The sequence below is a fragment of the Erithacus rubecula genome, assembly GCF_903797595.1.
Source record: "Erithacus rubecula genome assembly, chromosome: 5".
Classification (NCBI taxonomy): Eukaryota; Metazoa; Chordata; class Aves; order Passeriformes; family Muscicapidae; genus Erithacus; species Erithacus rubecula.
Genome location: NC_136687.1, coordinates 21842845 through 21867779, shown reverse-complemented (window position 1 = coordinate 21867779; position 24935 = coordinate 21842845). Strand labels below are relative to the sequence as shown.

At 38.3% G+C, this 24935-nt stretch overlaps 1 protein-coding gene across 3 annotated transcripts in view; it reads right to left on the bottom strand.

The window, feature by feature from the left end:
- Positions 1-24935, bottom strand: part of LIMCH1 (LIM and calponin homology domains 1) — a 173087-nt gene that overhangs the window by 85269 nt on the left and 62883 nt on the right. For all 3 annotated transcript variants that reach the window (XM_079306879.1, XM_079306880.1, XM_079306881.1), the window contains exons 2-3: positions 24465-24535; positions 13269-13338 (exon numbers count right to left, since the gene is read on the bottom strand). In XM_079306879.1, the coding sequence (XP_079163005.1) occupies positions 13269-13338; positions 24465-24535 (141 nt within the window). The remainder of the gene's footprint in view (positions 1-13268; positions 13339-24464; positions 24536-24935) is intronic.

Below are 24935 nucleotides of genomic sequence, written 5' to 3'. Positions count from 1 at the left end.
CTGAACCCAATCAACCCTTTACTCTGGAGACCCTACTAAGGGCTACCTGGGGTTTACAAGGTCAAGAGATATCCATGCAAATACAGGGGCTACAGAGCTATGCAACCACTTTAGGTGATGCAGGAACACTGCCCAAACTGCAGCACAGGAGGCACCAGACCCTGGTCACAGATGCTCTGCATACTCTTTGTACATGCCAGCAAGCTCAGAGCTGCACAGGGGCTTCAGCATGCTTTTGACTGCAGAGACAGTGAAGAGTCAGCAGCACCCACTTTCTGGGGCTTTTTGGCTACCTAGAAATCCCTAAATGTGCTGTGCTGCACTGCTAAGGCCATTTGGACCATTTGCCCTCAAATGGGAAAGGCATTGGCATCAAGCTGCTCTCCTGCAAGAGCTAATGTGACTGTTCTGAGCAAGGGTGGGGGCTGCCAAACCCAAGTAGACTGCTCAGTGAGTTGCCCACACCCACACCATAGAGGTTATCCAGGGTTCTGCATTCTCTGGCATATCCTAAACCCCACCTTCCATTATCCTGACTAGAGTACTTGACTGCTTTTCCTCTTATTTACTTCCTATTCTCAGTCTGGAATTTTTATTTCTCCAACTTGCAAAATTATAGAAGACAAGAATACTTCTATGCTGCTTTAAAAAGAGAAAAAATTATATTGGAAACTGTGATGGAGAACATGGACCACAATCTTTGAAGTTCTTGGTGTGCAATTTACTTACATAATAGTTTGTATTAAGGCTTAGGTGCTGGATTTCTAGTATTGCTAGATTTCTAGTATTCCAGCCAAATGAAAAAGAATAAGCAAGGCAAACTACTCTTGGGAAGATAAACTATCTGCAAGAATTTTTGATGCAAGTGTGAGAATACCAAGAACTCTCAGTTTTTAAAAAATTTGTAAAGGTCTGGAATTCCAGGAGTTTCAGTTCTCTAGGATCATAATTTGGAAAGTAAATTTTAATCAGGATTGGGTGGCTCAAGAGATTGGGTAATAGTATTTAAAAAAGCAAGTGATTAATCTCTGATCAACCAGAGGGTAAAGACTAAAGAGCATTTAAGGTCTCAAACACCCCTGGGAACCAGCCAACTTAGTCTAATACTGTGAGTGCTGACCCAAGGCAGATTTTGGATTTTCTCACACACAGTCCTCATGCTTATGAGTAGTCTCCTCTATATTTCATTAGAATTTTTCATCATTCCCCCCAAAATTCTGCATTAGTTACGCCTTTGAAATGCCAATGGCAGATATATACTAAGTTTGCTGATAACACTGTCCTGACAAATATCTCTCTGTCCCTTTTTATGACAGCTATGTGTTTTTTCTTAATTATAAGCTCCTGAAGGCATCAGATTGAGGTGCCATATAGCATAACAGGGAAGGGGAGATTCATATCAGCAAGTTGATACTTTGCAGCAAAATGGATTTTGGTCAGTGCTGACTCTGTCATTCAAAGATCTGAGATTCATGAAAATGCAGGCCAGGCAGTCTGAAGATACAGCTCCTGAACTCCCTTCAAACTAATCATAATATTGGGTTGAATTTTACTCTTTGTGTTGTTTCAGATAGAATGAAAGAACAAGGAAAAACTGTTGCAATATTGCTGAAGATAAAGCTTTACCCATTCTAAAATAATTCTGCTAATACCTTACTTACTCAAATATTTGTGAGACTGCACCAGTTGTGCAAGAGGATGTAATTATCTTGCTTCTTCTTTCTAGTCCACTGGCATATCAGATTCTACCCAGTCACTATTCAGCAGTGTAAAAATAAAATACAGGCATGTACACTGAGGGAGAGGATCAGTCTAGCCTGCCTTCTCAAAACATACAGAGCAAAACAAAACTTCCTGTGACAAACTTTATGTGATGTTACTTTTTTCCATTAGTCTGTCACTAAACACTGAATTTAGTTATGAATTTTATGTGCTGTTTTGGCCCACAACATTTACTTATGTACTTCTCTTTACCTCTTTAGAGGCTTTTGTAAGGGCTCTGACAGCACTCCTTGGGAGCCATTCTGTTTTATTTACCGGTGTGCAACTAGTTTTGCCAATGATTGCTGCAATTCCTGCATTTGTTCATAATTTATTTTCTGAGATATCAGAAAATACATTGTTTCCAATATACAGAATCAAGCGTCTAGTAGTAGTTATTAATTTTTTTTAATCTGTTGTATTTTCTTTGAAAAGAAACAAACAGTACAGCAGAAACAGTGTATCTCTGTCTGGTGCATGTGGTACTCTCAGAACATTTCAAGTTTTCCTTTTCATGCAGTTGCTATAGTTTAAGAAGCAACTACTCTCTGACCTCCTTAGGGGTAACAGAAGAAACTTAATGAAAGAAAACATCCAGGAATTGTACAAAAATAAAGGGGTTTTTTTTATTCTTCTGCAGATGTCAAGTGAAAGTTGCATGAAATATTTTTCTAGATCAAAAGTTGAGATATTTTATTAGCTGGTGCTACTGACCTGTGCAGACAGTCTTTTGGCACAATTTTCACAACTTGTTTACAGTATCACTTCAGTTATCTAGAACTGTGTGTTATCCCCACAAGGGTCAAATTCCTGACATGTATTAATTACACTGAAAATTGCCCTGGATTACTTGAAACCTCAAATGACTGAACCTATCCACTATCCTCCCTTTTAAATAACAGAGGGTGTACTGTATAGGGGTGCTAATGCTTTGTGGCTTATCCCTGTAACTCCAGAAATTAATACATAAACGTCACACTTCTTATCTAGCAGGTCTGTCAGCTTTGGTCTGAGAACCAGGCTTGAGAGGCAGAGAGCATTTTTAGCATGGTCCTGTTCACTGTTGTGGGCTGCAGGACAGGAAGAGATAGGAAGGACAGGAAGGTTATAACCAAAAAACTACTGACCAGCATTCCTGGTCCATGCACTGCTAGCCAAGGAAACAGACCTGCTTCACAGTTCAGCTCTCTTTAGTTGCTACAATGACCTTGGATCCGTCCTGTAGTCAGCCAAAGACTGGGTGCTGCCTGCACAGTAAGGCTGTGTCCCACTGACACTTCAGCTTTTTATTGTCCTGTATCTTCCCATTACCAGCAAGTCAGGCTAGCAGCTTCTCCCTGAAGGCACTCACCAAGCAGCTTCACAGGAACGTCTATAACTTCATTTATATCAGGACTTGAATGCAAAGATGTCAATTTAATGAAAACTTGGGTCATTTAGCCAACAGCAGGCATTGGCTGTAAGATCCCTAATGCTGTTGCTAGGCAAAAGTGGTAAAGTTAGGATTGGTTTTGGAAAAACCAGGGAGCCTCTTTCCAACCAAACTAGAAATAGGATTCGAAGAACAACAGCAACGGGGCAGCTTTCATTAAGAAAAGGTATGAGAAATATCCAGGAACACTTGGTAACACCCATAGGATTTGCAGGCTGTGCAGCCAAGCTCAAGCTACACAGCACCCATCCAACCCAACAGTTATAAATGGCAAGCAGCAAGAGCATCAGCAGCCTGGGCTGTCAGCTTAAGGCTTGAAATTTGTTGCCCCACAACAGGTGCAAGGGTGAGTGTCACAATCTGGCACTCAGCCCAACATGCCTCCCAACACACCAACACCACTTTGCAATATATTAAGTCATGTAACATCTCTTTAGCAATAAAAGAAGACCAAATAATACCAACATTTTCATTAAAAAAGAAGAGAAAGGGGAAAGAGGGAAAGCATTCATTACCATTGGCCTTATGGGGTTCTAAACTTGGTTCTAAATTGTGCATGAAAACTGCTACAATTCAAAGGAGAAAAGCTGAGGTAATGAAATAGCATAACAGAATGGACTGAAAAAAGCTGAGCTGAACTCAGTACACACTTGGATGCATGCACACATTTAGCAAGTCCAATACTCTCCCCTTATTGAAAAGCCTGAAAAGAAAACTCCCTTTCACACATCATGCAGTAATAAATCAGCATGCACTGTTGCTCCAAAGAAAGAGACTTTTGCCATCTAAGTAATAGTGCTTCCCACATAAAGATGAGGAGGCAGAAACAAACAAATACATGGCAGTAGTGAGAACTTTAACAGAAGGACACCATGCCAAAGAGCTGAGGATTGCCTCTGCAATAGCAATACTAATTTTCTAGACCATTAGTTATAGAGTTTATCCATAAATGAATGTGCAATTCCCTTACTAAGCTGTGAGGCAGATTTACACATGATATCACAAGGTTTTTCAGCTTTCAAAAGGTTAATAGTTAATGGTTTTGATGACTCTCAGTAAGATAGTTCAGCCTATCACTGTATTTTCCCATAAGCAATTAACTAAGTCGTTTCCTCTGCTGCATTAATTTTAACAGGTTTACAATAGTAGCATTAGACCCCTGGACATTTAAGAGGAAATGCATTACAATTGGAAAGTAGCATGCCAAGCAGGAAGCAAGTGGCTTTAATCCAGGAGTAGTGAGGAATGCAGAGACAAGGAGAATTCAGTGTCAGGTATTTCAGTCTGTATGAACTCTTGACCACAGCACCAAACTACAGGATTTTACTAGGTTCTTAAAGTAAAGAAATCACTTTGCACGGATCTATAAGGCACCAGTTTTCCATTAGTTTGCCTTTTTGCTTGTTTATTTTAAGTCAGGGAAACAACTGCAAGGTGATCTCTGGAGCAAGACACGTCCCATCCTCTGCATTCATCTGGCTCCTGCCAGCAACATGCACATCATTTAAAATAAATCCACTTAAGAGTACCCAGAAAGGTTTTCAGCATAGAAACAGTACAAACAGTTGCTAGCAGACATTAACTGCAATAGATTTCACCAAGTTGATTTGCAGCCAGGGAAGGGATTAGAGACAGCATTCTTCTGCCACCATCTTCAGCCCAAGGGCTGGGGTCACAACAGGCTGTTGCTTGCTCTCTTTTCACAAGAGAAGGTCAAGGAAGCTTGAGCTTCCCTGGACTGTTTTGAGGTGGCTGATCTGTTGGTCTGACTACACTGTGAAAACTTTTCCTGCTTGCCACCCAAGGGCTTCTCACGTTAAGAGGTTTTGTATACCCTCCCTTTTCACTTTTCCAGAGGTGCTGTTGTCTGCTTATCAACACTGATCTAGCTGTTCCCTGCAGCAGAGGCTACGTGTCACTGAAAAAGACAGTTGGGGATAAGAGATGGTATTTATAGTGCAGACCTACAGACTCCAACCTGTGAGAGGCCTTCCAAAATTAGGGAGTGAGAATAATACTAAGTATAATTTTAAACACAGATAACCTTTACATGAAGAGTTTAATACTGAGACTTTCCTGGGTCCCTGTGTCCTTTGCTTTTGGCCTATACCTTAAGGAGTACATCTAAGTTTAAGCTTGGTAGTTGCAGTTTCAGAACTATTTTAAACTGATGGAATGACACCTCTTTTCCCAACTTTGTGAGCCTCTTCCTTCCCTCCTGCCTGCATTTCTGTTCATGTTGTAAGATGAAGGGTATTTTTTAGCTAGGTCAATTGCCCACTCCAGCTAATATGAAGGCCAGTGCTGTCATTTGTACTAATGCCATTTTCAGACTAGCTGAAAGAAACCACAACATCAGGTCTAGTTTTCCTTGCTAAGGACAAAAGCTGATAGTTAGCTTCAAGACATGGATACTTGTAGCTCTGCATATTTTATATGTATTGGGCTAAACACTGGCAGTTCACCAGCTCAGTGCTTCTTTTTATTTCTTCACAGCAAACTAATCAATTTTGCAAGAGAAGACACACAAAAATTGCAGGTGCCTGGATACAACTGCAATAGTGCCACATTCCCCACAGGACACAGGTAACACATTCACACACTCAGGGCATCCAACTCCTTCACTGAAAACTGCTGAAGGCACTGATCCTTCACTTCATTAAGTGCAAATTTAAGCTACATGGCAAATGGCATTTGTTGTTAAACTATTATTTTTTTTTCTAATACTTACAGATTATTCTTCAAAAGCTTGCCATTTCTGAAATACTCACTCAACTCAGTGTCATTAAACCAAAGTAATGCAAGTCATGGCTGAACTTGCAGAAGGACTCCAGCATTTGAAAGTAAATCTAACAGTTGTTCCAGTGGGCAACCTACATTTTTTATGGGTACAAAATGAGCTCTTCCTGGAACCCAGCTTCCCTCCCTAAACCAAGGAAAGACTCTGTAATTTATAGTAAAGATAATGCCATGATAAGGGCAAGTTTCAGTTGCCTAGCATTAGCGTTTCAGCAGTAGCAATGTTTTTCTTTTTGCCATTTTCAAACATTATCCCTGGAATCCTTGAGTTTACTAAACTTCCTATGAAAAAAAATCTCCAAAACAATCATTACAATATTTTCAAAAAAAGGAAATCCTCTGCAGTGACCATCCTCTCTTGGTTTTATCATAGAAAAGGTTCCCCTTGTCTCCAAATTTGCATATTCTAAATTATTCAGTGTGAATAAAGCTAATTATAAACTATTGATTAAACTCACAGTTGTTGGGAGAGCAGTCTAAAATGAGACTGTGAATGACATAAGGAATGTTTGTGATATTTTTGTAACTGTTATTTATTATTTGTATTAACATACTGTCTAGGAGTCCTGGCCATGGAGCAGGACTCATGGGGTGATCTGTTAGACAAAAACAGACTAACAGATGATCCTTGCCACAAAGAGCTTACAAAAGTATTATTAGCATTTGGCCAAACCAAGTCCTGACATTCTCAGCAGCAGAGCTCCACAGGCTGAGGGCACAGCTTAAGCTGACTGTGAAAATGCTGCACCTTTGAATCCTAACCAAAGGTCTCAACAACGTGACAATGTGACGTCCATAGCATCTGTGGATCACAGTTATCCGTCACATGTGTCCTGCAAATATTTACCCATCCTGGCTGGTGCTGTTCTGACCCAACAACTGTTCAGGGCGCCCTGGGTACTGAGAGACTTCATCTTTTAACAAGGGACAAGCTCATGGACACTGGCTGAAAGTATGACAAGGAGTATGACAAGGAGTGGTCCCTGCCAACAAACATCTTAGCTTATTGAGTGCACTGCAAGCACTCCAGCCAAGGAAGCATCCAGAAGATGGGACTTCAGGGCCAGCAGTGGGGCTGGTCTGCCAGTTCTGGCTGAGTTCTGGTTGAGTTCTGGCTGGGCCCAGTGGTGCAGGAAGCACACAAAACCCCCTGAGGGATCAAAAACAGGCAATTTGAAAACAAACAAGGTTTTTCACTTCAAGTTTCACCTCCAGCCATCATAAACACAGCACTGCAGCTGGTAGCTGAGAAAAGATGCGATCACCCATGGATGATAGGGACAACTCATGAGCTATACAGAGGTGGTGAACATGAAGACTACAAGGAGCTGGCTGAACTCATTTCTCTGAGGGTGTGTGTTACAGATAAATGCAGCTCGGACAAACAAATAAATAAGGTGGGGTCATTTACCTCCCTTTGCTTTATTTGGTTTTTTTTCTATAGTACATGCCTTTTATTAATTTCCTATTATTTCAGCCCCTCTTTCATGCATACATCAGACTATAGTACAACTTGAAAGCCAGGCAACTCAGGCTGAACACAATTGCAGCAGTAGAATATGTCTTCAGTACATATGCTGTCAGATCAATTATTAGTTTCCAGCATCAAGTGTTTGAGAGTTTTAGATCCAAACCCAACACAACAGAGTAAGCACAGCCATTTTAATCAAAAAAATACTAAATGAGATGCCAGCATTGTATTTTGCATTTGTATTACTAGTTTAAATGGCAGGAGAGCAATGCTTCCTGGACAGCATTTGTATGGTTAATTGGAAGCAATAAAAACCTTCAATTCAGTTTTAAAAGAAAAACAGCTCAATTTCCATATAAACTTTTAGTTTTTATTTGTTTGTGTCCCATTTCCCCCTCAATACTGCTCTCTCTGTGCTTCCTGCTAAATTTGAACTGGTGGCTGTTTTCCTCTTCTGCAATGAATTAACTACAGCTTCAATGCAGATTGTTCCATACAGACTCTGTTTACAAACAATGTGGTTAAGAAAGACCTGTTACTTTGCTTTTATATTCTTTGTGTAACTTAGAAATATTTTTGAATGTGATATACAGCTAAATTAATTAAACAGGAATTTTATAAGGTAATTCTGTCCAGCTCAGATGACACCCAAAGCAAGAAAATCAAAATGAAAAATCAATTTGAATGCAGTCTAAAAAGCTAGGGGAGTAAAATACCCTAACACAAAGAATACAAAGACACAATACTAACCATTAATTTTTTTTAAGGATACTCTTGCTTTAGTGAAGAGATTCATTATATGTGATGAGCCAAAGCACACACAACTTTCAACTTTCAACTTCTGGCCAGACCCTAAATATTGCATTTAGATTTCAGAACTGAAAGCAGGCACAAGAGATGTAGAGAATTCACTTACTCTTTAGCAAGGAAGATCCACAGAAAACATGTCAGAATGGTTTGCACAGTATTTTGCAATGCTGTTGACACTTTGATTTCCGTCAACATTCACAAAAATGCTTTTGGAATGTGAGTGCCAAGAACTTATTGTTTTTAGATAGTCAGGAAATTTTGCTTTTGTTTACTTCACATGTACCACAACATACACAGCAAGACTTTATTATGAATACAATTGTGCTGGGAAATGAATATGCTCAGCAGAGAATAGTAGTACAAAACAAGGAAACAGAAATTATCATATATTATGAATCTATATATTACAATAGAAGCAGGCTTTTTCCAGAAAGTACTAGAATTAAAGGGAGAGTGACAAATAAAAAAAAAAAAAAACCAAGAAGATGATTTTTAAAGAAAAAAACTAGTAACAAGGAGGTATGAACGAAAAGAGTGATAAAAATAATGTCAAAGTTTTGTGTTTTTCTCTATCTTTGTTTATTATTTTAACTGTGTGAAACACACTGTACTTTACTTGGGTCTTGTATTTTATTTTGAGGTTCATACCTGAATGAAGAAACAAGATCTCATTTGCTGAATTTAATTAGTAGTGCAAGCTCCTGAAAACTTACAATGATGACATTTCTTCGAAAAACATATAAGTTAGAAAAAACCCCCAAACTTAAAAGTTGTGCAATGTTGCAGCATAAAAATAAACTTAATAAATATAATAAATACCAGCACCAGAAGACAGATAGCTGTTCTCAATAAGAGTAATAGCAAGCTGTCAGAGAACACTTTGCCAAAAGAAACTTCCTGGGAAAATAATGAGGGAAAAAAACCCAACCTTGCTTTCAAAGGAACAAGCTTTCTTAAGCAGCACAATACAGCTCTGTTCATCTTGGTGCAATAACCATGCAACCAGGTGACTTCTGCAGCTCTATTTTTTCCAGTGCTATATCATACATATGTCACAAAGTTAAGGACCATAAGCAAACTAAACACTGGATGCTACTGCAACCAGATTTTTATTCAGTAGTGCTGGAACATGAGCCAAGATCCAAGCTAAAGTTCATCTCTCCATCTTTGTCTTGACTACTTCCTCCTATTATATGTGAGAATCGTTCACACAGCCTCTGAAGTAAGTGTCAGAGCTCCTGTGGGGATTGTTCAAGGAACTGAAGTAATGCTATAAACTCCCTTAAATCCTGTCAAACAAAAGATAAGGCAGAAACCTTTTATTTTCTCACAGAGTGACATTATTCAGGAACAGGAAGCAAAAGCTGGAATCTTTTAAAGGAAAAAAGAAAGTCAACATACAGTGGTTAGTATTATAGAGCAAAGCTTATCTATGGTGATGCTGGTAATTTTTATAGAATAGGTAATAAGGTATAGAGGTACAAAACTGCAATTAGTAGAAACCTTAAAAATTAGTTGTATTTACTATGAATGTCATACAAAATGAAAGAAACCAACAGCAACTCACTGAAAAAATTACTGGTTTTGTCAAAGTTGCTTAGTAATATTCATTGTACTCTAATACATCTTTGCAAGTCTTCTGCAGCTCCAAATGGGTTTTTTTTGTTAATTAATAACTTAGCCAAAACACTTCTCCAGTCTTCTACAATTAAATACATGAAATGATGGTGCTAGAAACCTAACAGTCTCAGAAAAAAGATGCTCAGTATCATTTTCTCACATGAGAAAATTTCTTCTGGCAACAAGGCTTTTAGTTAAGTCTGTTACTCCTACCTAGGCCTAATATGTTCTTTGAATGTTTTGTGAATTTGCTTTTTTGGTGGGAGCATTAGCTTTCAGGATTAATGGATACTGAGCAAGAATGAGAAAATATTTCATCAGATTTAATACTGGAAGCCTGAATACCAAAGCAGTGGTCCTACATTTTCTTTCATTAAAGCAATGTATCATTTCTGATGTGCTAACAGAAGCAGTCGACACTTCTGGAGATCAAAGCAAATTACAAACAAACCTGCCAAGCTGAACATATGTAATTCTATATGTAGTGCTGCATACAATCCACATCCTGACTTGAAACTAGACAAAGATCATCTTTATGTATTTATATGGCCTGTGTTAAGTATAGTGGTGTTCAGATCCTTGAGTTCTTACTTTAACATCACAGCACTATAACCAATAAATTTTACTTAAATGAGTGATGTTCTGGTATGCAAGATCTGCAAATAACTCATTCCCTCTTAAAATACATGAGCAAGTCACGGTGAGAATTTCAGGGTAACTGCAGATTCATCTAGTTTTAAATGCCAGGAAAAGTTTGAAGAATTCAGTCTGTCAATATTGAACCAGTTAAACATAATACTTACAGAAGTGCTGTGAGAAGTCACTCAGACATGAATTACAGGCAAAATTTTTACACCTGATTATACTTCCAAGTGAACACCTCAGCATAGGGGCTTCAAGTTCACTGTTATTTTCCTTTAATAAAGGACACTTCCTAATTTTTCCTTACCATAACAAAGGAGAAAAATAGACTATCATCTGGAAAATTAGACTCAAGCAGACCTTTTGCAGAGCTATATAATATATAACTGTTTGTGTCTCTAGAGGTTAAAGATGAAACAAAAGGCACTTTAAATACTCCGCAATTACTCATAAGTTTTAGCTTCTACTGTGTATGAAAGAAAACATACCTATTATCTTTCCTAGCAAAATAAACACTTATTCTATCAGCTTCAGGAAATAAATTAATTATGTTACAATAATTAAGTTACACTTATTAGGCAGAAGCAATATGTAGGATTTTAAAGCACGTCTCATGCTAGGAAAAAAGGTACTGAAGCTTTCATAGCAGTAGAAACTTGTACTTCAGGAAATCACACCTACTGAGGTGAAATAACTGGAAAGAAGTAACTATTTAGTATGTCAAGCCAACCAAAACTAAGATAATAAAGAAAAATTGGCAACAAATAAGAGAATGTTTCTCATATAGAATCAACTACCTAGGAGGTATAACTGCTTCTGACTATAGTATCAATATTTTAATTTTCTTTTTTCAGACACATAGGCATGGTACAGGTAAGTGAAAAGAAAAAGATACACCCTGAGCTCAAATATACCTCTGATGGCTGTACTTTTAAATAATACACCATGAATAAGCATCACAGACTAGCTAGAACACTTGATCATTTATATTCATATGTAATCCTTGAAGCAGCCACTTACCACTGTATCTACAAATGGCAACAAAACTCAGCAGATATGGAACGAGACATCTTGGAAAGCAAGGGGAAATTTTGATAGTTTCTTTTGTTGGGAGAAATTTAATCACAGAACAGTAGATTAAAACATCCATTGTTAATGTTTAAGAACTCAGAAACAGTGCACTTTTAAAATAGCCTAATTATTTATTAGGAAAAATATTTAGAAAAGTAGTTACTAAAGAAAATCAGAGGACACAGGTACAGAGGTAATAAAGTCACCTTACAACATAAAAAATAATCTTCTATATCATTAGTAGCCTGAAAACTTATTTTTTCATAATGCTTTGAAGATCCACATCTTGCAAGAAGGCTTTATCTCAAGGAATGAGAAAAATACACACATATAATGACTTTTTTCTATGTCCTTCCTACTATAACCACCTCACCATTGGGATTTTGCATATGAATAAGGAAAAAAACCAATGTAATTCAATATCATCTTCTTAAAACAGTCATAACAAAAATTGAGTCTTTCCTGAAAACAAGCCAAGGAAAAGAAAACTGCACTACTGGTACTTTTTTCAGCTGTTTATATCAAATATTCCTTTCAAAAAGGACTGCAAAGGAATAAAACTAGATGGGTTTTAGAGACAAAAGAAAGGCACTCAAGGAAACTTTAGAGAAAGAGTGATGGGGACCAAAAATAAGATTTTAAAACCAGACAGTATTCATGCAGAAATATCATTGTCAATCTACATGGTTGAAAGCCTCAAAGGCTGTAACAATGTTATAGAACATTACATTACATTATAATGTAACAACATTATAGAACTAATTTAACAGCAAATGTTATATGGTTTCCAATACACTGAAATTTTTTATGCCCTTTATTACAAAGGAATGTTAACTTCAGCTATGAACAAGTAATATATTCTGAATCTTGTATAATCCACAATGTGAACAGTGCCAGAAGACAAAGGAACCATGTGCATATATGATGAGTCTAAATAGAGAGTGACCCCCTTCCATATGCTCAAGGACCCTGTTATTCCCAATTACTACTGAGGGTAAATCAATACAGCCATATTTCTATGTGGCTAATCCTGTTAGACCCAATAACACTCACACCCCCATTTTCTGCCCCAGCAGCAAGCACAGGTCTGTGCCACCCCTTGAGGTGATCTCCTGAGCACCCCTTGCTCCCCACCACCCTTGAGCTGTCAGCACATCCTCTGTGGCCTTCCTTGCTTTCAACAGAGTATGGCCAAATTTTGCTCTGCCCTTAAAGTCAACATGAAACAGTTCCCCAGATAGTCCCACAATGAATGTTATCTGCAGACTCTGGTATTTTGAGGAAAGGGAAAATGAGACAAAATATACAAATATAGTTTTCTTCCTTTCCAAAAACTATCTTTTTGTGGTGGTGGCTTCTAATGCATGCATTCCAATTTTTCTAAAGCTAGTGCCACAACTGAGAGGTGATATATAACCAAGAAGATCATCTTCCTCTAAAAATATGCCCTGCCACTTGAATACTGCCTGCTTCTGGGAAAAAAAAAAAAAGACTGAAATGTCTTAAGGTGGCTACACAGAGCATTCCGATTTCAGAGGCACTGTCTGAGTTTACTAGGCTAGAGGAGCTCAAATTACAAAAATAATTGCTATCTGAATCACATAGTCAAAGTCAAGGTGCAAAAAGCAGCACTAAATACTTTCCTCCATTTGATATACTCACCAAGCCTGCAATGGGGGTCGGCAGTCTATTGATCTTTTTTACCAATCCTGGCTTTATCGCATTCAGCAACCTGTTATGAGAAAGGAGTATTTTATGAGTGGTAAGTCACAAAATCCAAATTATCAAACACTTCATCCCAGCACATAAGGATTTCAGCGTGACTGAAAAAAAAAAAAGAATCTCTCCTTTCTCACTTCTGAAAACATACACAGACACCCAAATTCCAGCAGTGAAAAGTAGAAAGACTAGGAAGAATATCCAAAGCACAGTAACTCAACAGTATTTAATTTCAATTCTAAATTGATCTAGACTACATCAGTGACCCAGACAGATTCTGGGTGAATTTTGACACATCAGTCTGCCTTACTTGTGTGCAGGCACATCATGCCTGGAAGGGCCTGAGAGCAGAAACCCAGAAGGCATCCAGATCTGGCAGTTTCTGCACTGCAGGAAAGTGAGAAAGGATGTACATTTCATGGGTGGCCTGTCTATTTTTTTCATCTTAACTTGAAATTAAATGCCATCCTTCCTTATATTGTGTTGAATGGAGGGCCCTATAAATCATAACTGGGAGAAGACAAATAAAAAGGGAATCCATAAACCCTCCATCTCATCATGAAAACACCATTAGCCCAGTGATACCACAGTTGAACGCTGTTCAGTGTCCAAAGTTTAGCAGCCCCCAAACCCAAGTTCCTCACCACCCATGAGCATGCTATGAGATGTGCTGACATGGCTCATTGTTAGAATACTCAAAAAAATTACCAAGCGTCTAAAAGTGAGGAATTTTAATTGTAAAATCCTGTTGCAACCAACAGTGTGTCTTCACCACCCTTCCCCCAAGAGGAAACCATAATGCTTTTTATCCAAAGAAAAATTCAGCTGGTTCAATCCGCTGGGAAGAAAATCATCGGATCAAGATATGGACTTAAAATTCAAGATCTTTGAAGAGAAAAAATGATGTCTGCTTTAATTTAAAACTCTCTGAAAAATTACCATAGCTCTGTGGAAGAGAGGAACCTCATTTTGGGCTGACATGGTCTCCAAGACCATACTTCTGTGATCACGGCATATTGTGGTGATAAAATTATTAATATTTAATATTTGAGAGGTCTGGCTGAGAATTTTATCAAAATGGAAAGAATATTCCTTTCAACTAAAAGCTAACAGTCTGTGATGATTTCCAGTTCCCTACCTCTGAGTAAGGTCAAGGGGCTGTGTGCCACTGCTCAAAGCACCACCAAGAGCCATCTCTCCACAGTGGCACATTATTTGTTGCTTCAATCCTTCAGACTGTGGCAGTTTGCCAGCTCAGGAAGGCATTCATCCCTCCAGAAGTGAACATCTGGCTTTATGGACATTGAAATGATCACTTTTCCTCACCTCTTTCCCTTTGTATCTCCCTAAATAGTATATAGGTTGGGTTTGTGCGATCACTTAGACAGAACAAGGAAGCAGAGTGGGAGATGCTATTCTCAGTTTTCTATGATCATAGTTAGTAAAGCTTCTGTTCCACTTGTCCTAAATTGTACAAATATTATTTCATTCTTGACGTTCCCACATCTCCAACACCATCATGTATTGGGAGTAGCATAAAAACCAATATAAATTATACTTTTGGCAGTTGAAGGTATTTTTTTAATATTCTTGAGGTTTAAAACTCTGTAACCCAAGCTCATACAGACAGCTGTACTATTCCTCTTCTGCTTAAGGTAGAATCTAACAGTAATGTCCTAAAAGCAAATTGATTAATATATTTCTATTCACAAAAAAAAATCACTTTTTTTCCATTAGATGAAGAGAACTGCAATAAAAGAACTGCCTATCTTCTAGAACCATTATTTTATTTCACAGATGGAAAATAAAATTATTTCTTTTCCTCCCAAAAGATACTATGGTACTTTTTAACCTTACATAGCAGCAACTTTGTAAAACTACTATTTTCCATTTAGCTGCTACACCAGGCAATTTAAGATATCTCTTTTTTGCCAGAGGACTTCTTTCCAAATACTGTAGTTCTCTTGTGATTTCAATCCTCAGTCTGCCTATTCTGTCTCAGGAAAAAAAAAAGAATATATTAGCTAAAACAACCCATTTTCTTTATTACTCAAATGTGAATGCGTCAGCACCATAACCAATATTGCAGGTGCAGATTAAAAGTCATAGGTAATAACAGAAGGCAAAAAAAAGAGTTCTTATTGGAAACCTCAAATGCCAAAACCCATTCTAAATAAATCTTCAAAATGGTTTGTACAGAATTCCCTGTGAAATACAGGAGTAGAATAAATTGAGAGGAAGGTAAGAAGTAGGGAACAAACAACATTTTAGGTCACCATTTGGAGGTTGAAGAGAGAGGAAATGCAAGATGGAAAACCCTGAGGAAGAAATTAAAATTGCTATTAAAAAGTTTGTCTCCTGTTGGAAACATTTCTAAGCAGTCTGGTACCAAATCCCCCAGGACTTGCTCACTGCAGAATATGTCAAAAGGAGGTTTATTCCAGAGCAGACCAACTGCTTCTGAATTATTGCCTCATCTAGAGCAACAATCCAGATGCCAAAACATGAATGGTTTAAGCTTGCTCTGCTACCAAGCCAGCTGAAAAGTCATGCTGTTTGGGCAGTGTCTCAGTGGTCGCTTTCACTCTCACAGTTACTGCCCATCCCTGCTTCTCAAAAATTGACTAACTATACCTCTTCTGACATAGGCCTGTATACACAAAATAAATTTTCTGTGCCAATTTAGACTGTCATAGAGCATGTGTCTTGATATGTAAAGTTTTACCAGCTCTGGTAGGTTTCTGTAAAAATACTGAGCAAACAAGACCGATCACCATTTTGGATTGGGGACTTGGCACAAGATCTGCAGCCAAGGCCAGAGGGAAAGACTCTGCAGGTGAGAAAAAACATCAACCCACACCTTCTCCTAGAAGCCCCTGAAAACTCCAGCCCCAAGTTTTCTTGCCCCACCAATCCTAACCAAAGGACTTGGCTGCCCTAGGCCTCCTGTCCCCAGCCATGTCCTAGCCTAAAGAGTTTTCAGGAGAGAAAACCTGCAGCACATCTTCTTCCGGCAGCCCCAGCTGCATCTGCAGTTCCAGCCTGTACCCTCTCCTCCAGTCCTAATCCAAATTCTTGGCTCATTTTGAGTGATCTCAAGAATCCCACCAAACACCCAAAAGCTATAACCCAAAGCAGGATACAACTAAGAATTTTCAGGCTCCATCCACAAAACCTGAGTCACATACACGTGACCTACTGCTCAGACCCTTCAATGTCTCTGTGGGGATTTCTGCCCACCACCCTTAGCATTTATGCACCTGTCCTGAGTCAGAAGAATCATCCGTTCTTCTCAGAGTTCTCTTGTAATTTTCAGTCCAACATAGAGTGATCAAGGTTGAAAAAGACCTCAAAAATCACAAAGTCCAACTGTTAACCTGATACTGTTGGGGACGGTAACTGAATCACTTTCTGGGTAGCCTGTTTCAATACCTTACAACCCTTTTAGTGAGAAAAGCTTTTCTAATATCCAATCTAAATCTTCCCTGAAGCAACCAGACACTCATCCTCCCTTTTCTCCTGTGCCAGGTGCTGGCTTGGACTCTCCAGTAGCTGCCTGTTAAAAGAAGCACAGTAAGACACTGCATAGAAGCTAAAACCATAGACCTGTCTTACCTTATAGAAACAAAAGGGCATGATGGAAGTGGAAAGCTGCTCTAGTCCCACGCATAGGGAGAAGCTAGGTCACTTCCTTCTCCCAATAAAAAACAGCTCTCATAGGTATGGGAAGAATCAATTGCTCTACTCATGCTGTCCCTAAAGCTTGCCATTCCAGGAGATAAAGTATCTCCAAAGCTGGACAGACAAGCTGAAATCAGTGCTAGCCACTGTGTGATTAACTTATTAGGCCTTCCTGGGGTTTTTTATCATGAGTTAAGAATTTGGAGAACTTCTGCCAGGAAGAGAAGGCGTTTCAGGCAACAGTTGATAAAAGATGTAATGAAAAGTGCCAATAAACTGCCCATGAAATTCTTGCAAGAAAGCGTCAGTTAAGAAAATATTCGGAGGATGGCTGCCAAAACCCAGCCTCCAAAAGGACCTTGATTCTAGGAGGAAATGGAAGAGAAGCATTTTCAGAGAATAAATTTCAGAAACTGAGAAAAGAAATATTGAAGTGATGTGTTTTCACAGCTCAGTCCAGGCTGGATGGAGAGGTATCCAACAGAACCCTTTGCTCAAGTGCCAGATCACATTCCCAAAAAGAAAGTCTGACTAATGATCTGATTCTGAAAGTAAAAGGGCATTTCATATTTGAGAATTCTGGAAATTCTATCCACAGTAAACCTTCACAGTGACATTTCTCTCTGCAAATTAAGTTTTACAGACTTATGTTCAAGCAAGCAGCCTTTCAGCACTTGATAATTATTAGCCTAGACAGCTTCAGTATCTACATATTTTTAACTCATGCTCTAGTGGCAGCTCCAAAAGGCCTCCAAATATTAGAAAAGGACAGAAAAATTCACTACTAGGCTTAAAGATGAACAAATCACCTTGAAACAGTGAACAATGAAAAGCCAAAATATTTTGTTGCAAAAGACATGGCTAAGGAGTTTCAAAATATAAACATGTTCCTGGGGTCACAAAAATATTTTTGGGAAAACATTCTTGAGTGATTGCTAATGATGTCCCTGACATCATTTATTTAGAATCAGATGAACAAGGTGCTTTTTTAACAAGCAGGACAGAACTAACTTTGTCCTATAAAGGGCTCATAGTCCAGTCTAATATGTACAAAGTGAATAAAGACTATGCAAATACGTAGCATTGAGAAAACAATATTCCAAACACAGGACTGCATGAGTCTTGCTCTGCCAAAAACTGAAAATATGAACAAAATAGAGGCCTTGCAAACATCTCAAGAAAGGCAACAGGGAAGATTGTAACTTACTTCACAAGGTATTTATATAGAACCCACGATCACAAGGACTGATGATGTGAAGAGCATCTCATGCACCTATAAATTTACAATTCATGCATAGTTTTTACACTGGGTATCAATGGCCACAGATATGCTTTCTAAAACTGCTAAATATTCTTTCTTAAATATACACTCTAGAAAATCTGAAACTTCTCACAGGGTTATCTCGCTTTACATTTGAGCAACACTCTTTTTGAGTGGGTCAGTGTTCCAGTCTCCTGCCCGGTCAATAACCAAGCATAAGTGAAACTATTTAGTCTACCAAATGAATTTTTTAAAAAAACATAAATACAAAGACAAGTCATTCTGCCTGTATTCAAGTATGCCACCCACTGGCTATTCCCTTCTTCTCATCATGGGCTTAGGATTAGGTTTATATTACCTTTGGGCCCTTACCTGAACCATATTATTAAATAGCTCTTCATTATGAAGCAGCAGTATAAAAATTACAGATTAAGGGCTCTGTCTTCATATAAAACTGTTTCAAATGTCCTCACATGAACCTAAATCTTAATGCTTAATGAGCCTTGGGGCCCATCTCTCAAAACTGGAGACATGCCAAATTCATGATGCTGATAATGTTTTGGCTTTACAGCACAGAGCCTGAAAACCACAGGAGAGCACCAATTCCTTCTCTCCTCAAAGCATTGGTTGCATTCAAAACTTTAAATATGCTTGTGAAACTCAAACTTCTTAGCTTCCAAGAAAGGGAAAGTCAAGCAAAATACTAATTAAGCATAGGGACTGGTCATCTACTGACTTCTCCACTGTTCACTACACAGCCAAGTGCTGAACTAAGGCCCATAACACTAACAGACAATTAGAATGACATATCTGAAAAATCCTATAATCTACAAAGACTATTTGTTTTCCCCTACCAGATGACATAAGTGTCATTAATTTGCAAGAATAACAACTGAGACACCATATATACAGCAAACACTGTTCTTCATACCTCACAGTATCACTGACTCAGAGCACAAAAGTTTTATTATTCCACAGCATTACACTTGTACTGATCTGGCACACAGCCAGCCCTTGTTGAAAACTGCATTCATGCCAGCCCAAAGTTTGGTCAGATGTACTAGAACCAGGATGCACATCCAAAGAAACTGCTCTTTGAGAAAATGCAGCTCATTCATTACCAACAACATGAAGAACACAAGCTAAGGAGATTTCTTACTTAAAGAAGAAAATCATTCTCACGACAGAAAAAAAAAGACAAATTCCATTAAGTAATTCTTGGTTATAATCACTTTCACTTCATTCAGATTTGTAGCCACTCTTCACATTTTCTTTAAACACTATTAAAATAACCTATGTGCATGACTAATTTCTCATTTATTTTATTTAAAAATAAAACTTTAAAAACGTCTCATACTTTTTAAGAGCATATATTCCAAGTATGTACAGCAGAAAAGAACTACCTTTCCTATATATTGTCCTACAGGAGAAAAAGTGGAAAACTTTTTCTTTAGTTCACTGTACATATGCAATTTTACCAGGATGACTTAAAAACAGTAAAACATCTTTGTATATCCTCTTTCAAAAAACAATAAAAAAAGTTAAAGTGTCCCAGTTTCAAAGAATAGTTTCTGCACATTTTACTAAGTTATATAATGCCATGTGCTAATAGACAAAATAACTGCCTCTAAAAAACAAAGCAGACCTTGGAAAAGTGCTCACAAGCTGGTATCTAGAACTGCACAGGAAAGTGACATCCATCTTTGACCACATACAATTAGTCCTTTCACTTTTATATGTGTATGCCATTACTTCTTGAGCTATGCAGTTAAATATTTTTTAGAACTTTCATGCTTGAGAAAAATCAGATTTATTATGCCTGCCTGTACTGCTATAAATTGATTTTAATACTTACGTAAACCAGACATGCAGCTAAACTGTTCTACATACAGAACTCAAGGTATTATACACAATCATGAAGTTGTTGGATTCTACTGCAAAGCCAAATAATTTCTGCTAATATCCACCTGGACACAGTTCATTCTTTAAGGTCTTTTGCCCAGGATTCATATCCCAAATGTTGCTTTTTAGAAGAAGAAATTCTTCTTTGTGGTCTGGTCCTGTTCCTGATATTAGAATCTCATCACTACTAATACAAACTTTCAGGGTGATTGGATTGCTTGATTCCAGAGAAAGCTTGAGAGAAAATACGACCCAAATTGCATGTCAGAAGTTCTTAGAGATACACTGGATATATATCCTGTTTGGATAATTATATCAAAACAAGCAATTGACTCAGATTTTTGAAGTCTCACATGCCAACAGAGACTTCTTTAACTATGAATGCCTAATGTGAAGGAAGGAATCCTGCAGTAGCAGAGCTCAACAAGGGGAGGTGAGCAGCAAGGGGTAGGGCAAAATAATTGGAAATACATTTGCAAGGATGTTAAGCAGTAACATCTGTACAAGGTTGCAGCAAGATATGCATTTTTTCTTGTAGTAATTTTTAAGCTTATTAATAGTAATTGTTGCATGGTTAGAAATAAAAGCAACCTTGACTTCCTTACCTGCTGTGTCAAAAAAAAATGCAAAGAACCACCCAAACCAGCAGGGCAGACAGAGATGCAGGATATGTACTTTTTTTGGCAGTCAACCTTCATTCAGATGCCTGAATCCATAGAATAGGAACACCTAAGCATTACAACAACCAGATCTAATTTATTTCTGATTAATTCTCTAGCTTCTTATTATATCTGGGTCAAATCTGAACATTAAATGTATGTAACAAGGGGAAAAAAAAATTGAACATGTGCTGGAGCAGCAACAGGGGAATTCCAGAGGTATTTCCTGTTACTGGTGTTGCATTCCTGCATCATATAGCTTTCAACCATGACCCCAGGAAGGCATATTTGCCCACCCATGCAGAAACTCTTCAGTCCTTTCATACAAGAATTCAATGCACAAAGCATGAACAGAGCAAGAACTGCCTCTGCCTATATAGCTATTATATCCCTGCTGAAATCACCATCTGCACTGATGTCAGACAGCTATGCTAAAAAAACATGAACTCATCTCAGACAAACAGAAGTCGTAGTCACTGGCTTCTCAGCACAGCTGGGTGAACAATTAGAGTCACCACTGTCTGGGCAACTGCACAAGTGGGCTTTCAAACAGCCAGAGAGAAGAAAGGGCTTGTGTTGCTCTCATCTGTTGACTTGTTGCTTTATGGCATCCTGCATTGTTTAAATATGCCCCTCAGCTCCTCAGCTGAGTGCAGCAAGCTATACAGTTCATACTGAGGCCAGATTGAAACGCAGCCACAGCACAAACACCACCAGAGGGGCAGGTGCAAGGCTTGTGTGTTCCTGTGGCAAGCATACACCCAGACTGCTCTGCTAGTCAGGATGGTGCTCCTCAACACATTCGTCCCAAGAGCTTGAGGTTTTGGCATTGCACAGTTGCATTCATTTTCATTTATTAAAATACGTGGATTGTTCCTAGATGTGAATGAATCATTTATAACCAGTGTAGTGATGTCTGCTTGTGTCTGTAGGCTGTCTAGGACACCGAGATTGGGATCAAGTGGAGGCGGGCCTGGCATTACTGTGTATAAGGATCAAACAATCCTGCTACAGAGACAGAGGTTCTCCCTGCCTCCTTTTGCACACACCAGTCTCTTTGGGAATGGACTCTGGCATGGTAAACTCCCCATTCCCTTCTGCAAAACACCTGCAAAGCCAGTAGGTAACTTGAGATACACTTGGGACATTCAAGGCATGCTGACTGTGTGCCCACTCCTGACAGCAGTTTCCAATCCTCTAGCTGCTCAGATCTCTCAAGGCCCAAGCACGTTTTCAGTCTTCCTCACAAAATGCAACAGGTGAGGAAAACCCTGAACCAGTCACGTGGAAGTTAGCACAGCTATTCCATATTAACATGGACATCATCCACACAAGTGTCTGGCTATGAGCTGCCAGTTAATCCACTTGCAAAGAGTACTGTGCTGCAGATAAAAACAGAAGTAGAGTTTGCTTTTCCCTAAAACTTCCACAAATCAGGTAAAACCTGTCCAAAAGCAATGAGTTCTTCCATGTTCAGAAACCAAGACAACTATAATTTGTTTCTTGTCTTCTGAAGTTGTCAGAGACTTAGGTTTTCATCTATATGTTGAGGTCAACTTCAATGAAAGCACAACAGACTGGATGGCAGTTAAGAGAAAGTTTATATACCATCACATTTTTTCATTAGGTACCCTGGTAATTTTCCAATATGTCACTGAAAACCTGTCTAGAAAGGCAATATTGCTTGTGGCAGCTTTACAATGCTTCTTCACTGAGCAACAGATAAAAGATTAACTAACAGTGCTTCACTTGCCAAAGTATTTTTTGAAGATACTCTTAAAGTTCTCAGTGTTAGACCCAAAAACTCCCAAGAGTTCTCTATTTTACAGTGGACTCAGAAACAGTGAAGAGTAGACTTCTACTGCTGGTGCTATAGTTTGTTTGTCATCAAGAAACTAAACTTGAAGGCCAATTTGGTGTCTTTCTTGTTAATGCTCTGTAGGCTAATAGAGCTTTACATACTATCTACAGCTTGCTAACCAAGAGCAGGATGCAATACAAACTTCATGGCTTTAAAGATTTGAGGTTGAGGAGACAGATTCCTTCAGGCTGATTTGCACTGATCCACGAGTGGTAAATGAGGACAAACAATTTGCCCAATATCACAGAACAGTTACGTAGTATAACCAAGTGCTGTCCCTTGACCTGATTATTACTGGATCTCACAACCTTCTAAGAAATACATATTTAGTAGTCTCATTAGCAAAACATTAATTAGTTAAACCTTCCATCTTAAAGATTTACAGCATTTAAATTAGACTACCTCTGCTTACTTGCAGATAAGATTACAATCTAATCTTGAAATACAGAGCCTGTGCTTTTCATGCAACACAATTCAACCTTAACATTTAAAGAACACTGTGAAGTGATTCAGCACACAGCACTTCCCTTCAACACAGAGAGGAGAGAGATTTTGTGTGAGGCAGCCCTTAAATACAAAGAGGGTATGCTCCTTCTGAGTTACACAACTTTTGATCAACAATAACAACTACTTCCCTCCTCCCAAAGCCACTCCTCAGCAAAGACACGCAACTACAATCAAAATAGATCACATCATTTCCTTTCTATTTTTTCACCTTTAAAAGCTGAAGTTCAAGCTGTCTGATTAATGACACCAGTGAGACATAGAACACTATTTACACAAGTAGTTTTCAGATCTATGGTAAGCTACCTAGAGCTGAGTTACAGGATATTAGCTCAACTCTACTGCTGAAAGCACCTTCCAAGTTCCAGTACTTGGAATAATATAAAACTTTACCAAGAGCTGCAATTGTCCAGCTATACATCTCAGGAGATCTCCTTTATAAGTATGGGTTCAGTTCTGCACAAGCTTCATCATTCTGGTGTGCAAAGACAACTTTTATCAACTTCAGTGACAATCCTGCATATCCAGGGAAAGAAATTGGACCATACACACAATTCAGATCAGCAGATAATCACAAATGCCTGACAACATGATTTGCAAAGGACTAAGGGCATTAGGGCACATTTCCAAATTGCTCTTAGAAGTCACCAGCTTTGGCATGTAAACCTATAACAAGGTTTTGGAAGACTCTTCCTAAAAACTAGGCATTAGAAGTACAGAGAGAAATGTGCAAAAGCTAATTTGTGTCTCTCATCCAAAAATTACAAAACACGTCATTGAAACACACCTTTAGGCAAAATATAGAGGATGGCTAACCTTTATAGAATCTATTAAAACAGCTGTGTATTGATGGTATTCAGATGGCTAACTCCTGACAGCACTCAAACTTGGAGTTGGTTCAAAACACCTCATTGTAGCAGATATGTCCACAGGCAGGTGTGGAACACTGTTTGCCAATCTGTGGTTAACAGCGTTAAATAAAAGGAAACCAAAAACAAACTTTTTTTTTTTTTTTTTTTTTTTTTTGCATAACTCAGCTAAGGAGCTGGGGTGGAATGAGACGAGCACTTCGTAAAACCTGTTTTCTTTAAGCCACATTTCAACCCTCACCATAACAATAGCTTTGGCATTGAAATGATACTGCAGTGAAATACCACTGTGCATAATGCCAAAACTCTCAAAAGGAAATCAACAATGGACATACTAGCAAAGGTTGTGTTCCACTTTAGACAAGATTGTATTCAAGGCTCAAAACTGTAAGCATTACTTACTCACACAGAAGAATGCCGTTTTCTAATCCAGAACGAAAATCTTTCTCACCAAAACTTCTGCCCGTCACTTGCTGCAAAAGAGTAGAGGGAAACAAAAGAGTGTCATCTATTAGAAAGAGACCTTTACAAGTGCAATTCATAATATTCATCTGCTGTGTAAGGAACATTTGAGCTTTACAGGCCTTGCAAAGGACTAAGTCATGTCCATTTCTCCTTCCCATTTCATCAAGTTATTTAACCCACAGGACAAAGTATTTGCTCTGGTCAGTGCAATTTCAGATTATAAAAGAACTCTTTTCTAGCAGTAAAAATCAAAAACGACAAAACAAAAACTAAAATGTAATCTTCAGAATATTTTAGAAGTTTTATTTTATAGTGCTTTGAAATTTAAAACTATTGCATTTAGACAAACTATATATTTTTATTGCTTTTTTTTTTTGTAGCACATTTAACATTTTGTACAGGCCTTGA